This window comes from Lynx rufus, unplaced genomic scaffold (assembly GCF_022079265.1).
Source record: "Lynx rufus isolate CCGP_SWC_20201006 ecotype Redwood Valley unplaced genomic scaffold, mLynRuf1.p SCAF_24, whole genome shotgun sequence".
Classification (NCBI taxonomy): domain Eukaryota; kingdom Metazoa; phylum Chordata; class Mammalia; order Carnivora; family Felidae; genus Lynx; species Lynx rufus.
The window spans coordinates 16,322,967-16,337,459 of NW_025814839.1; the positions used below are offsets into that span (position 1 = coordinate 16,322,967).

At 41.6% G+C, this 14,493-nt stretch overlaps 1 protein-coding gene across 1 annotated transcript in view; it reads right to left on the reverse strand.

The window, feature by feature from the left end:
• SFI1 (SFI1 centrin binding protein) overlaps positions 1-14,493 on the reverse strand; it is a 102,519-nt gene that overhangs the window by 35,265 nt on the left and 52,761 nt on the right. Inside the window, exons 9-12 of the mRNA XM_047088024.1 lie at positions 13,855-13,957; positions 3,996-4,152; positions 2,471-2,632; positions 575-645 (exon numbers count right to left, since the gene is read on the reverse strand). Coding sequence (XP_046943980.1) covers positions 575-645; positions 2,471-2,632; positions 3,996-4,152; positions 13,855-13,957 — 493 coding nt within the window. The remainder of the gene's footprint in view (positions 1-574; positions 646-2,470; positions 2,633-3,995; positions 4,153-13,854; positions 13,958-14,493) is intronic.

The window sequence follows — 14,493 nt, forward strand, 5'->3', positions numbered from 1 at the left end:
ACAGACTAGGTTCCCACAATTAAAAAGAGGGCCCGCCCTTGGGGTCGTGAGTTCAAGTCACATATTGGGTGTAGTAGAGAGTACTTAAAAACAAAAGAAGAAAAAGAGGGCCCACCATGTAAAAAAGTGCAGTACTAGATCACCTCCAAGTTTCCCTTACAGCTCCAGACCCTCTGACCCCACACCATTACCATTTCTTATCCAAAATGAAAACAGGGACACGTACAATGGAACAGAGCTTCTTGAGTGAAGCTAATCCCACAACCAGATATACTTGAAGAGCATTATGTGGGCCTGGGTTCCCCAAAAGTGGATGGTTAAGCAGGGTTGGTAACTATGGTTTTGAAGCAACTCCTATGTGTAGATAAGCTTTCTATTATAAAGTGTGCTTTCTTCTTATCACATACTATATAGTTTATAGTTTTTATAATTAGTTTATAGAGTTTTTTAAACATGGTAATGTCACATCTTGGACCTTGGTCAGTTGTGCTGTTAAATATTAAACACTAAAACTTTGGCAGTTCCTGAAGAAGAAAAAAAAAAAAAAGGCCTTGAGAGGCTTCCGTGTTCTCACCAGCAAGCTGTGTCTGCTGTGATCTTCTGCCGCCTTCCACTGGGCCGCTTCTTCAGTGCACAGCAGCACATCCGCCAGGGAGTTAAGGCCTTTCATCTCAAAAGTGTTCCCACCCCAGCACACTGCAACCCAGTGACCCATCGGGAGGGTCCTGGCTTGAGGGAAAACAGGCATGCCAGGTGGCCTATGTCCACCTCTGCCTCCTCCTGATGATCCCAGGAAGAGGAGGAGGCAAAGGGAAACTGTGTGAGTTGCTTATCAAACAGTTGGCCTTGCCGTTCTCCCTTCTGATGCCCATTTGATGACAGGCAAGAACAGTTGAGATAAATTGCCACGAATTACAGTAAACATTTGCAAGTAACCTTATCTAAAGCTCTCCTGTCTTCCTGCATCCTTTGTTTTGGCACCAAAACCCCAGTCAGATGTTTCAGCTAAAAACCTTGGAGTTATTTTCAAACCTTCTCCTCCCACTCTCTCCATCTACTGGGCTGCCAAGTCCATCTGGTCTCCTCTGAAATCTCTCCTGCTTTTCTGTTCCCACCCCTGATGCCCTGCAGTGCATCTGACTTGCTCCTAACATAGACTGGCGAGAGTCTCATGTAACTGCTCTCCTCGTGCCAGCTTTGCCCTGTAATCCAGACCTCTCAAGTACAAACCTGCTCCATCACTTCTCTTCTTAAACACCTCCAGAGGATCCCCAGTGCCATCAGGAGAAAGCCCAAATTCCTGACCGCTGCATCCAGGGCTCTACAAGCTGTTCCCTAGCCTGCATCTACCTGCACTGCCCTACTGCCATCCATACCCCCACAGCTCTGTAACAGATCCCTGTCACTGCCCTTGGATCTTTTCTTCATCTATGTGTAAACAAACGCCATTCCTTCCACCTGAAACACTCTTCCCGACTTTGCTAGGTGACCTTGTGATCCTTTAAGGACAAAGTCAGCTCAAGCCCCACCTCCTTGACTGAATCTGCACATCTGGGCACATATTGCAATGAGGGCAGTGATTATGGACATGTGCACAGGAGTCAAAGCACCGGAGTCAAATGCCTGGGTTAAAAGCTCCTGGCTCTGCTCAATGATATGCTGTGACTTTGACAATAATTGAGCCCCCTTGAATCTGGGTTTCCTCATCTATAAAATGGAAATACTGACATCTACTCCACAGGGTTGCTATGAGGGTTAAACAGATAATGCATAGTCTGTACATGGTAAAGCCCAATAAATGGAAACTATGATCATAATGTTAGGGCTGCCAAGAAACACACAGCCATGGCTATTTCCACCACCTAGTGGGTAAAGAAAAGCAATGAAATGGCAACATAAAATTCAGGATAGTGGGATTACCACTGAGGGGGAGGAAAGGGAATGCAATCAAGGATGAACAGTGTTAGCAAATTGGCAGGGTTCTAATTTTTTTTTCATGTTTTTTTATTATTTATTTTTGAGAGAGAGAGAAAGAGAGAGAGACAGACCACGAGTGGGGGAAGGGCAGAGAGAGACGGAGACACAGAATCCAAAGCAGGCTCCAGGCTGTCAGCACAGAGTCTGATGCGGGGCTCAAACTCACAAACCGTGAGATCATGACCTGAGCCGAAGTCGGACAATTAACTGACCGAGCCACCCAGGTGCCCCAGCAAGGTTCTAATTTTTAAGTTGGGTAGTGGGTACATAGGTATTTTAATACCATTCATTAAACTGTTAATGTGTACTACACATACTCTTTTGTAAGCACATGTCCAGTGAAAAATTTTTTAAAAAGAAAACAGAGATCAGGACCACCTTATATTGTCAGTAATTGTTTTCCAAATATCTCCTGCCCTTTGTCTCAAAGGCTGCTGAGCTCATGATGCCCTGGCTGTGGTGATGGATAGGGCTGGGTGACTGAAAAGGATACAGTGTTTCCAATGAGTAAAGGCCCGCCGCATTGCCATCTTCCTGGCCAGCCCTTCCACGCGAGCGTGCACAGCATACAAGCTCTCCTTCCGCTCCCAGGCCCACTGCCAATCACAGAAGTGTGTCTGGAGCACAGTGACCCGGTGGAATCGCTCAGCCATGTCTGCAACAAAGAAAGTAACTACGTGCTGCCCCTGCAAGGTTGAGAGATGAGCTGGAAGCATCTTTAAGATAAGCTGCACCCTACTACTGGCAGACAGCAGGGATTCGAGGATGTTTTTACAAAGAATTCTAAAATAAAAGTTTTTTTTAGGCAGGGGAGGGTAATTTGGAAGCCCTTAGCTACACTTCTTCTCTCCAAGGAAAGAGAAAAGGCCTGTAATTTTAGGGAGGAGGATGTTACAAAATCAGTTCTATTAAAGAGTTGAGGCTTCCACTTAACTACTGATGACCAGGAATGGTGGCGGCTGCTTTCAAAGAAGACTCTTTCACATTTGCCTCTTTACTGATGTCTCCTGGGTGGGACTTCAGGGATTGACTCAATGACACAACTTGGTCACCATGCTGGCAAAGGTGTTTTTCGAGCTTTTAGCCAGACTGATCCTGGCTGCCAGTCACCTGCTTTTAACACTAATTAGCTAATGGCCTGATGAACTGAAGTCCAGGAAGTGGAAGGGAATTGGTCCTGGAATTCAAATGCTGTAAAGAGGGGCACATTAGTCAGTGCCTAAGTAACAGCTTATCATGCTAAATAGCTTCATGCCTTCACCTTCCAGGCTTGGGCAACCAGACAGTGGGTCTCCTTCATTATCCTCAGACAGACACATTCAAACTCTCCCAAAAGGCAGTGCTGGCCTGGCAGCCCAGGAGGGAGGCCTGGGTGAAAGCCAGCCACGTCTAGCACGCTGCTTGACTCACTTCTGTGTGGGCTCCAGAAACCAAAGTACAGAAAGTACCAACGATCATGATCAGTGTGTTATTACTTCTGAACTCTAATTGGGAAACTAAACCATGAGAATAGTGGTTAAAAAAACCCTCAATATCCTATATCACATGGGTTGCATAATTTGGGGAGAAGTAGAAACAATCCAAATATCTATAGATACAAGAGTGGCTAAATAGATTAAGGTAAGCCATCCTACAAAATGCAGACAATCATTAAAAAAATAACATTTATGAAGAATACTGAAAGACATAGGAAAATGTTTAGTTGTGTAGAAAAAGATACAAAGTTGTATGTATCCTATTAATCATAAATAATCACAGTATTTATGTAATAATTAAACCCTGTTGAAAAAAAAATATTTTTAGTGGAAAAGGCCAGAAGGAAATAACTTAAATGTGAATTGAAGATGATGTATGTTCCTCCTCAATCTCTTTTTTCCAAAATTTGTGGCATAATGTGGTTATCTCTATTTTTTTTTTCCTTTGGATATATCTCTCCTAATAAAGAGCAGCACCACTGGCAGAAAACTGTAAATTGTGACATGATCCTCTGTCTCTGGAGCCTGGGACTTCCTGCTCACCCTTCTGCTGTCTCTTCACTCTGCGGACCTGCAGGTATCCAAGCCAGGCCTTCAGGGATTTCCACTTTTGCCAGTGCTGATGGTGTTTCACTGCGGAGACCATCTTCTGTCTCTCCTTCTGGACATACAGGAGCTGTTCCTGCCACTGTGACCAAGCCTGAAAACCAGAGAAAAGGCAACAATCAAAGGAGAGGCAGGAAAACAGAGGTGAAGTACTGGTGAGGGAAAAGAGAAACTGAGATACAAAGCTAAAACTAGAAACAAGGAAGTAACAACTCCCAAGCAGGATCATGAGCTATAGAAATTTGCAGTGAAAGGCTCTTTAAGAAGGACATTCTACTTCCAGAAAGTAATTTATTTTCTGGATTAAGAACAAGGAGGGGTGCCTGGGTGGCTCAGTGGGTTAAGGGTCCGACTATGGCTCAGGTCATGATCTCACAGTTGTGGGTTCGAGCCCCATGTCAGTCTCTGTGCTGACAGCTCAGAATCAGAACCTGAAGCCTGGTTCAGATTCTGTGTCTCCCTCTCTCTCTGCCCCTCCCCCACTCATGCTCTGTCTCTCTCTCTCTCTCTCTCAAAATAAACATTAAAAAAATTTTTTTAAAAGAACAACAAGGAAAAAGAGGAATAATAAAATCAACGAACAGACAAGAAGCTGTGACAATCCAAGGGGTGATATATTTAATTCAGATTTGGGATAGGCGAGGGTCTGCCTTTCTCTCCCAAGTGGGAGGAAGCCTATCGTCTCAGGCACATTAGCTTCTGGGAAGTGTGACCTGCAGAAGTTGAGGGTCTACAAAAGGATTCCCTCAAGACTATCCATAATTGTGCACCCTTAGCAAAGTCTTCATGTGTGCCTAGCTATATGCATGCCCTAGTTTGAAGATGACAGTCTCAGATGACAACTTCATACCTTCTTTTCTTAAACCTGTAACACCTATTCTCCTTTCCTTCCTCTCAGCTGAATACCATTCTTCCTATTTCACCAAGAAAATAAAAGCTATCAAAAGAGAATTTTCTCAAGCTTCTCTCACATCTACCTACCCACCTGCCCACAGGCTCTGCCTTCTCTCTGGCTACTCTGAATAAAGTATCCATACTCCCTTCCATCAGAAGTTCACCCCCCACTATGGATACATCCCATGTCTCTCACCTTCTCAGGTTCATCACTAGCAATTTCCCCTCCTTCTGCATCATTGGTTTTCACCCTCTACTAAGTTTTTAAAATCAGCGTATGAATGTGCTATTATTTCTCCAATCCTAAAACGCAAATCCTTTCAGGGATATGACAATCGAAAACAACAGATGACCTCTGATTGGACCCTGGACCTGACACTAAAATAGCAATAATCTACGGTTTAAATATGAATTGTATTGTAGATATTACCATATTAATATTGAATGTCTTAGATATGATAATGATATTGTGATTATATAGAAGAACATCCTTATTTTTAGGAGATAGAAGCTGAAGTATTTAGTGTAAACTTTTATGTCTGCAACTTTAAGCTACTCAGAAAATATAAAGAAATATATTGATATACTTAGAGAAAGCAAATGTAGGAAGATGTTAGCAATAGGATAAACCAGTGAAGAGAATACAGTATCTGTCATTTGGTGTTTGTCAAAAATAAAAAGCTGTGGGGAAGAGATTACTGTCACAAAAAACACTACCCGAAAGGAATAAATCAGATTCCTAAGCAAACCACCACTTTGCCATCCAGCTAACACTGGAGTTCTTTTCTTTCCAAACTCCTCAAAAGAAGGGTCTATTTTCTAATTTCTCTTTTCCCAGGAAGGCCTTCATGAATCCTCTCCCCATCAAGCTCACTGAAACTGCTCTTACCAAGAGCATCAATGATCTCCGCGTTGCTCAATCCAAAGGTCAAATTCCACTCCTCACCTTCCCTGACCTGCCAGAAGCATCTGACATGGCCAATCAGGCCTGCAGATTCTCCAGGCTACCTTCGCCTTTATTCCTCCCAGGCTCAGTCCTGGGACTAATCGCCCTCCCCCCCCCCCCCCCGACCCCCCAAGCTATACTCACTCCCTTTGTCCTTTGATGCAGTTTCATGACTAAATACCAACTGCATGCCAAGAACTCCCAAATTTACATCTCAGGTCTGGACCTGTCCTCCATACTCCACATATATTCAACTGCTTCCTTCACATTTCCTTGAGGATGTTCAAAAGGCCTATAATATAGGCTGAAGACACAAAGCTCAGAATGGAGCTAACTCCCCTCCATCTTCCCCATTTTACTAAATGGCAACTCCACTGTTCCAGTTACTTAGGCCAGAAACCTGGGAGTCACCTTGGACTCTTTCTCTGAAGCTTTACGTCTTAACCATCTATTAGCGAGTCTTGTCAGCATTACCTTCAAGGTATACCCAGAATCCAACACCATCTTGCTATCATCCTTGTCTAGAATCCCACCTGGGATTTTGTAATAGCTTCTTAACTGCTCTCCCTGCTTTCATTCTTGATCTTTTATGGTCTATTCTTAACACAACAGCTGAAACCAGGGATGCAAGCCTCCCTGGAACCCACAATTTAGACATATGGCTTCTAGCTGCCTCTGACCAGAGTCACGTAGCCCCTACTTACTATTTAAAAAAACCTGTAAAGATGCCTCAGGGAGTAACATAAACTTGCCTCTCAACAACTCTGTGGGATGCTGTTCTGCCTGAGATAACAAAAACAATGTGCTGTGTTTGCCAGAAAAAAAAATAATAATTTGCAGCTTAGTGATAGTCACAGGATGTAGAACTTTTGCCTTTGTACTCTAGAGATGACATCACTAATGCAATCCCTATGAATGTTTTGCAGTTCCAGGCCCATAATGCAGAACAACCGGGTCCCTGAAGCAGAACGACCATCTCACTACAATCACACTGAAACCAGACTGGGAGATGCCAAAAGGGACAAGATGATCAAGGAAGGAAATGTGATAGCTGACCTAACTCTAATCAAGTGTGATCCAAGACCCTGAGACCCTTACCCTGAATTTTCACCCTTTAAAAACCCCTGCTTTAAAGCCATTAGAGAGTTTGGGACTTTTGTTTCATTTATTTATTTTTAATGTTTATTTTTGAGAGAGAGAGCAAGTGAGCACAGGCAGGGGAGGGTCAGAGAGAGGGGGGACAGAGGATCCAAAGTGGGCTCTGCACGGACGGCAGAGAGCCCAGAGAGCTGAAGTCGGATGCTTAACCAACTGAGCCACTCAGGTGCCCAAAACAGTTTGGGACTTTTGAACATTACCTTCTCGTTCTCCTGGGTGGTGCCACGCTAATAAGTAGCCTATCTTTCTTCACAGCAAAAGTTTGGTATCAGCTTTTATTGGCTTGCTGTGCATTGGATGGATGAACACTTGTGTGGTTTGGTTACATAGCCAGAGCGATCCTTTTTGGTTTATTTTGGTTATGTCACTTAAATCTCTCCTTTTTATGGGACAGTTTTCTTCCCTGCCTCTTTTCCTCTTTCATGCCACCAATTTTTCAGAGACACTAAACATGTCCCACATTTTAGATTTGGCTGATTGTCTCAGCAAGGGTCTTTGACTTTTCTCCTTGATCCCTCTATTTCCTGGGAACTGATAGTTAGATTCATGTTAGACTTGGTTGGAGTCATGTTCAAATTTTTAGGCAAGAACATTTCTCAAGTGGTGCTGGGGCCTCCCACTACCTCGCATCATGAGGCACATCATGGCTGGCTGCCCCAGTTTTAGCCATGTCAAGACTGTCAGTGGCTTCAGATGAAGTTAGCCTGATCCCTCCATTACTTTTCCTCATGGTCTTCTCAGTCAGTGGTTGCTGCTTAGATCCATTTTCTCATTAGGGGTGGCAAAACTGATTTTCTGATTCTAGTAATCCTTCTGCATCTACTAACTGGAATTTTGTAAAGAGGCCTACCCTCTGGTTTTGCAAAGATATAGTTTATACAGGAAAGGCAGGGAAAATGCTTGATTTTTTGCTTTCATTAATTTTATTTTTTTTTGAGAGAGAGAGAGAAAGAGAGAATGAATATATCCCAAGCAGGCTCCATGCCCAGTGCTCGGCCTAACATGGGACTCACTCATGATCTGAGTTGAAATCAAGACTCGGATGCTTAACCAACTGAGCCACCTAGGCTTTCATTAATTTTCTAATTGAGTAAATGCTCTAACAACCCAAATATGTGACCAGTGAGTTCCTCCTCCCCCATTATACATGCATGGATTTTTATATATTTGATGTGTTTTCATTCACTGCAGTCATTACTTTCTAAGGTCCCAATTGTTCTATCGTAAGTCTATGAGTCTTTTGGCTGAGTTCTGACACAATTCCATTAGCCTTTGCTAATTTCCTCACTTTCCAGCAGACTATATCCTGGGCTTATGATGTCCATATCCTGCTCTAGACCTGGAATCAGCCATTTCTCCAAAAAGCCTCAGTTCCTTTCAGCCAGGACATAACAGAGACCATAACTTGGGCACTGGGAATGCTAAATGCCGTACATTCTTGCTACTCATTACTTCTAATTTTTCAGTAAACAGAACTAGAAATACATTTTTTAAGTTAAAAAACATCTTAAGTCCATATTGATATTTACATTTCCAATCTCAGATGACAGGGCTTTTTAGTTAATTTCGTTTATATTTGTAATCTTTTCTTTTAAACTGAAAATCATGATTCCCAATGCCACTGCCATAGTCATTTGCTCTATTTCACAATGTAGCTATAATAGTTTCTAAACCTGCCATGAACAATAAGACTACTGAATGCGGGTTTTGGATTTCCTAGAAGTTCTTTGTGTCCTTAGAATGCATCCCACTAGGGATGAACAGTCAAAATATTCTATTTTAAAGTTATTTGAAGTAATTATTTTCTCTGTATAGTCATGGCTACAAATTTAAGTTTGTTTTAGTGTGCCTCAAAATTCTAGGGATTGCTTTTTTTCCTTTTTGATTCACTTGAGTGTTTTTTTTTTAATTATATAAAATATCTACACGGTTCAAAGTTAAAATTGTATAAGAAAGTAAAATCACAGAAATATTTTGTTTCCACACTATTCCCTGCAACCCCCTACCACTAACAAACCACTTTTTGTTAGTTTTGGGCTTATTTTTCCCTTAGTTCTTCTCAAAAATATAAACACACGTGTGTACACACACACACACACACACACACACACACACACACACCTCTCTTTCTTCCCAAAAGGCAGCACATGATGAACCAAAGGGATCCCATTAAGAAGTAAGTGTGATCATATCACCCTCGCTCAAAGACAGCAGCTTCTTACCTCCACTGGAATAAGAACCAAAGCCTTCATGGGCGTAGCCTGCAAGACGTTACCTACAGTCTCTGCCTCCTTATGTACTTCATGACCTAATCCTTCTTACTCTCCCTCTCATGCTCATCAACATATCACAAGATGGATCAAGTTCATGGACGGGATGACTCAGTATCATAAACATGACAATTTTCCCCAATCTAATGTAAAAAGTCAGTGCGTTATAGTAAAAATCCTAGTAGGCTTAGAGGTGGAACTTGACAGTTGATCCTAAAATTAGTAAGAAAGAGTAAAAAGAATAGGTAAGGTGATTTTACAAAGATCGAGAATAAAACAGGTCATCCTTTTTCATGTATAAAGACAAGAGATAGCTCGTAAAAGTAGAAACAGTAATAAACAGCTAACACTTACTGAGCTTTCCATATTCTAGGTATTGCTCTAAGCCTAGTACATGTATCATCACACTTAATCTTCAACAAACCTATGAGGTAGGCACTATTATTATCTACTTACAGATAAAAAAAATCTAAGGTACAGGGAGGGTAGGTAACTCATTAAAAGGTACAAAGCAAATAGGTGATTGAGGTGGAAACCTAGGTAGTCTTTCTTACCTGCTTTATTCAATCACAATTAATAGTGTGGTATTGGCTCAGAGAGAGAAATACAGACCAATGGAATGAAGAGCCCAGAACAGACCCATGAATAACTGGGACTTTATAGTGAAAGTAGATTAATAATCATATAAAAAAGATAAAGGACAGGGGCACCTAGGTGGCTTAATCAGTTAAGCATCTGACTCTTGATTTTGGTTCAGATCATGATCTCACAATTTGTGAGATCAAGCCCCATGCAGAGCCTGCTTGGGAGTCTCTCTCTCTCCCTCTCTCTCTCTCTGCCCCTCCCTGCCTCAAAATAAATAAGTAAACTTAAAAAAAAAAAAAAAGATAAAGGATGGATGAATCAGCAAATAGTGCTGCAGCAATTCATTATCCATATGGAAAATGACAAATTAAGACCGTTTTCACACAATTTATAAAATTAAACCCAAAATATATTAAAGACCAAACCATAAGATACAACAATAAATTAGGCTACGGTGAAATTAATAATATCTGTATGGAAAAAAAGGCATCATAAGCAAAGCAAAAAAATTTTTTTAAAAAGCTATAGACTGGAAAAAAGTACGTGTAAAGTATATAACACTCAAAAGATTAGCTTTTGGTTTTTATTGTTTTAAATTTATTTATTTATTCTTGAGGGGGGAGGGAGAAGGAAGATGAGAGGGAGGGAGGGAGGGAGACAGAGAGAGAGAGAGAGAGAGAGAGAGAGAGAGACAATATGAATGAATGAACCCCAAGCAGGCTCCACACTTTCAGCACAGAGCCTGACATGGGGATCAAACTCACAAATCGTGAGATCATGACCTGAGCCGAAATCAAGAGTCAGACATTTAACCAACTGAGCCACCCAGGCACCCCTAACATCAAAAGATTAGTAAGCAGAGTCTAAAACAATGTCCACAAATCAGTATTTAAAAAAAGGGGGGGTGGTGCCTGGGTGGCTTAGTTAAGCATCAGACTTTGGCTTAGGTCATGATCTCACAGCTCATGAGTTTGAGCCCCGCGTTGAGCAGCCTGGAGCCTGCTTAGGATTCTGTGTCTCCCTCTCTCTCTGTCCCTCCTCTGCTCATGCTTTATTTATCTCCTTCTCTCTCTCTTAAAAATAAACATTAAAAAATTAAAAAAAAAAAAAGGTCAAATAACCCAACATAATAAAGAGTGAGGAATGTAAACAAGCTCAAAAGCAGAAACCCAAATGCAAACAAACATCTGAAAAGATGCTGGGCCTCACCAGGAATCAGTGAAACACAAATTAAAGCAACAGTGAATTACTGTTCCATACCTATCAAATTGGTGAAGATGACCAAGTCTGGCAATGCACAGTGCTAAGGAGGCAGAAAGAAATGAGAACTGAAACGTTAGCACTTAAATCGGCACAACACTGGAAAGCAACTAGGCAATCCTTAATAAAGACAGAGAGATGAATACCCAATGAACCAACAAGGTCATTTCCAGGAACCAGAATATAGAATCTTTCAGACTCTTGCACAATAATATATGTTTAAAAATGCTCTCTGCAGAACCATTTGTAATTGAAAATATGTAGAAGTAATCAATAGTCCATCATTAGCATAAATACTGACTACTATTGAAGCAGATAAACTGTACCTTATTCATACAATGGCATAGTGTACGGTTAATAGATCTCTACATACCTACAAGGATACACCTCAAAAATATACTGTTGCATAAAAAAAGCAAGCTGCATAGTAATGCCCAGTATGACACCATTCATCAATTTCCTAACTACACAAAACCAGAACATTTCTTCTTTGTGGTATGTATGCACACATTTCTACAAGTGAAAAAGAACACAAGGGAATGATAACCTTGTATCAGTGCAGGGGACATCTCTGAGGATGGATGGTGGCAGAATGGAGGAAGAGCAGGGCTTGAGCAGTGTTTGAACAAGTATGGAAAATGCGAACACCTTCTAAATCTGGGTAGTGGTTACTTGGGTATCTGCTCATGTTTTTATAAAGGTTTTATATTCAGTGTTTCTATGTTTGAGGTACACAAATTGATAAAAAACATTTTTTTAATTTCACATATCTCATGATGTCTATGCTGCCTAGTTCAGAGATGTCATGAGGCTTAAAAGAAATGACTTAAGTATAATTCTTGGTAAACCATATGGTACTTACTAGACATAATGCACTATTACTCATAATCTGCATAATAAAATCTGGTCTTAGAGTTTCACACAGCTTTTGGTCCATATCAATATCTTTTTTTTTAAGTTCATTTATTTATTTAGAAAGAGAGAATCCCAAGCAGGCTGTACAGTATCAGTGCAGAGCCTGTTAAACTGTGGAATCATGACCCAAACTGAAATCAAGAGTTAGATGCTCAACTGACTGAGCCACCCAGACACCCCGTGCCCCGTATATACTAATATGATCTTGATGATTCATAATTTTCACTGAATTTGACTCTGAATGACCTTGGGTTGTTTTATATGTTAAATCCAACCACTAACCATGAAAACCTGCTCTCACTAAAATTATTCAGTCAAATCTGTCGTTGCAAGCTTTGAAGACAACAATCAAAAGACAATTCTGAAGTGTTCTGAGCAATAGCACCAGCAGAATGGGTTTATAGGCTCTCGGAGTGGCTCTTTGGGAGAAAGGTGAGAGGAGGAGGGGCAGAGAGAGTGGGGGACACAGAGGCTCTGTGCTGTCAGCACAGAGCCCAACATGGGGCTCAAACTCACGATCCAAGAGATCATGACCTGAGCCGAAGTTTGACACTTAACCAACTGAGCCAACCAGGTGCCCTGAGCAAATTTTTTCTTCAAAGTCAATTAATAACTATTTTAGACTTGCATGACACACAGTCTCTGTGGGAACTACTCAACTCTGCCCTTGTAGCCTGAAAGCAACCTTGGACAATGCAGGTATAACTGCATCCCAATAAAACTTTATTTACAACAGACTGTAGGCCAAATATGACAGTGGGCCACTCTGTGGACCCCTGACCTAGATGATTATATATGCTATTTGCATGTGATTTCCATATACTGCACACCTTTGCACTGACGATGTAACATGTTGTCAGATTAAAAAGAGATTTACTCCTATATATAGTAAAGGTCACTTCTTTTTTTTCCCTATTCCCTGTTCTATTCTCTATAACTGACATGGCAGCCCTAGAAGTACTCAGCAGACCAAAGAACTGAGAGAAACTCAGAGTCTATCAAAGGTCATAAGAAAGCTTCACCACAGCATAGTCTTAGTACAGATGTTAGGCCTTTATTACTGACCAAAAGCTAGTGGCATCCTCAAAAGAAACCTCAATATAAGCAAAATTGTATTTAGAAGCCAGGTTTTCTTTACAGTCTCAGTTTCTTTTCTGCCCTCATTATTTTCTAACTTGCTATAGGAAAACAGCAATAAAGAAATAAAGAATATACTGTTGTTTCTTTAATCATATTTGTAACTAATTCATAAATGCCTTTCCAGCTCCATGATTAGCAAATGCACCATACAAACCATTGGTAATCACATTTAAGCATATTTTTTAAATGTTTTTTATTTTATTTTTGAAAGAGGGAGAGAGTGCATGTGTGCCTGTGCACCTGAGTGGGAGGGTGGGGGTAGAGATGGAAGACAGGATTGAAGCAGCTCCAGGCTCCGTGCTGTCAGCACATAGCCTGGTGTGCAGCTTGAACTCACCAACTACAAGATCATGACCTGAGCCAAAGTCGGATGTTTAACTGACTGAGCCACCCAGATGACCCTAGCATATTCCTAATAGCAGCCTCTATCCATTGAACCCAGCCTTCCATATTGCTTCTGCCCTCCACCCCCGCCCACCGCCCCTGACCCCCTTAGCTGCAGGGAGGGCCTAGGAGAGAGGGAGCAGCATGATGGCCAGCCTTCTTGGGAATCCAACCCTGCCCTCTGTGGCTGTGGGGTTTGACAACATGGACAGAAGACACCTATGCCAAAGTCTGCTGCGCTCACCTGCAGCTGGAGGCTCAGGGCCCTGTGCTTCACAGCTGATGCATGGAGGGCATGGCCCACACGGACCCATCCCAGCTGCTGCCTCCAGTGGCTCCACCACACCCTGTCAAAGAACAAACCAAAGATAGAACCAGTCAAAAAAAAGCCACCCAGAAAAGAGAAGGTCAATGAGGGCTGGGCCTTGGACCCTTGTCTCAAGTCTCTATTCCCTCACTGTACCATCTCGACTGACATCTGTTGGAGCCACTGCTGAAAAAAATAAAAAAATAAAACAACAACAACAACAAAAAAAAACGAGAAGCAGTCCTAGAACAGCTAATTTAGGGCTGGAAACTGATGGTTCCTAAGGTCAGCTCCAGTCTTAGAAACTCCAGACATGCTCTATTTGGAACTACACACATTTAAAAATATGAATTATTGCCAACATACAAAAAAATCAGGAGATTTCACAAAACAAATTACAAAAAACATGGCTTTTAGATCTCCAGTCTTGGCGTCCTTTCTGCTTATTTTCTAATTAGCTGTAGGAAAACAGTAATGAGGAAATGAGAGTTTGCAACCTCTGCTTTTTACAGAAGCACTCACTTTGGTCACTCTAACCTAGCAAAATCTTTATGTCGTCCTAACCTGGGCCATGCT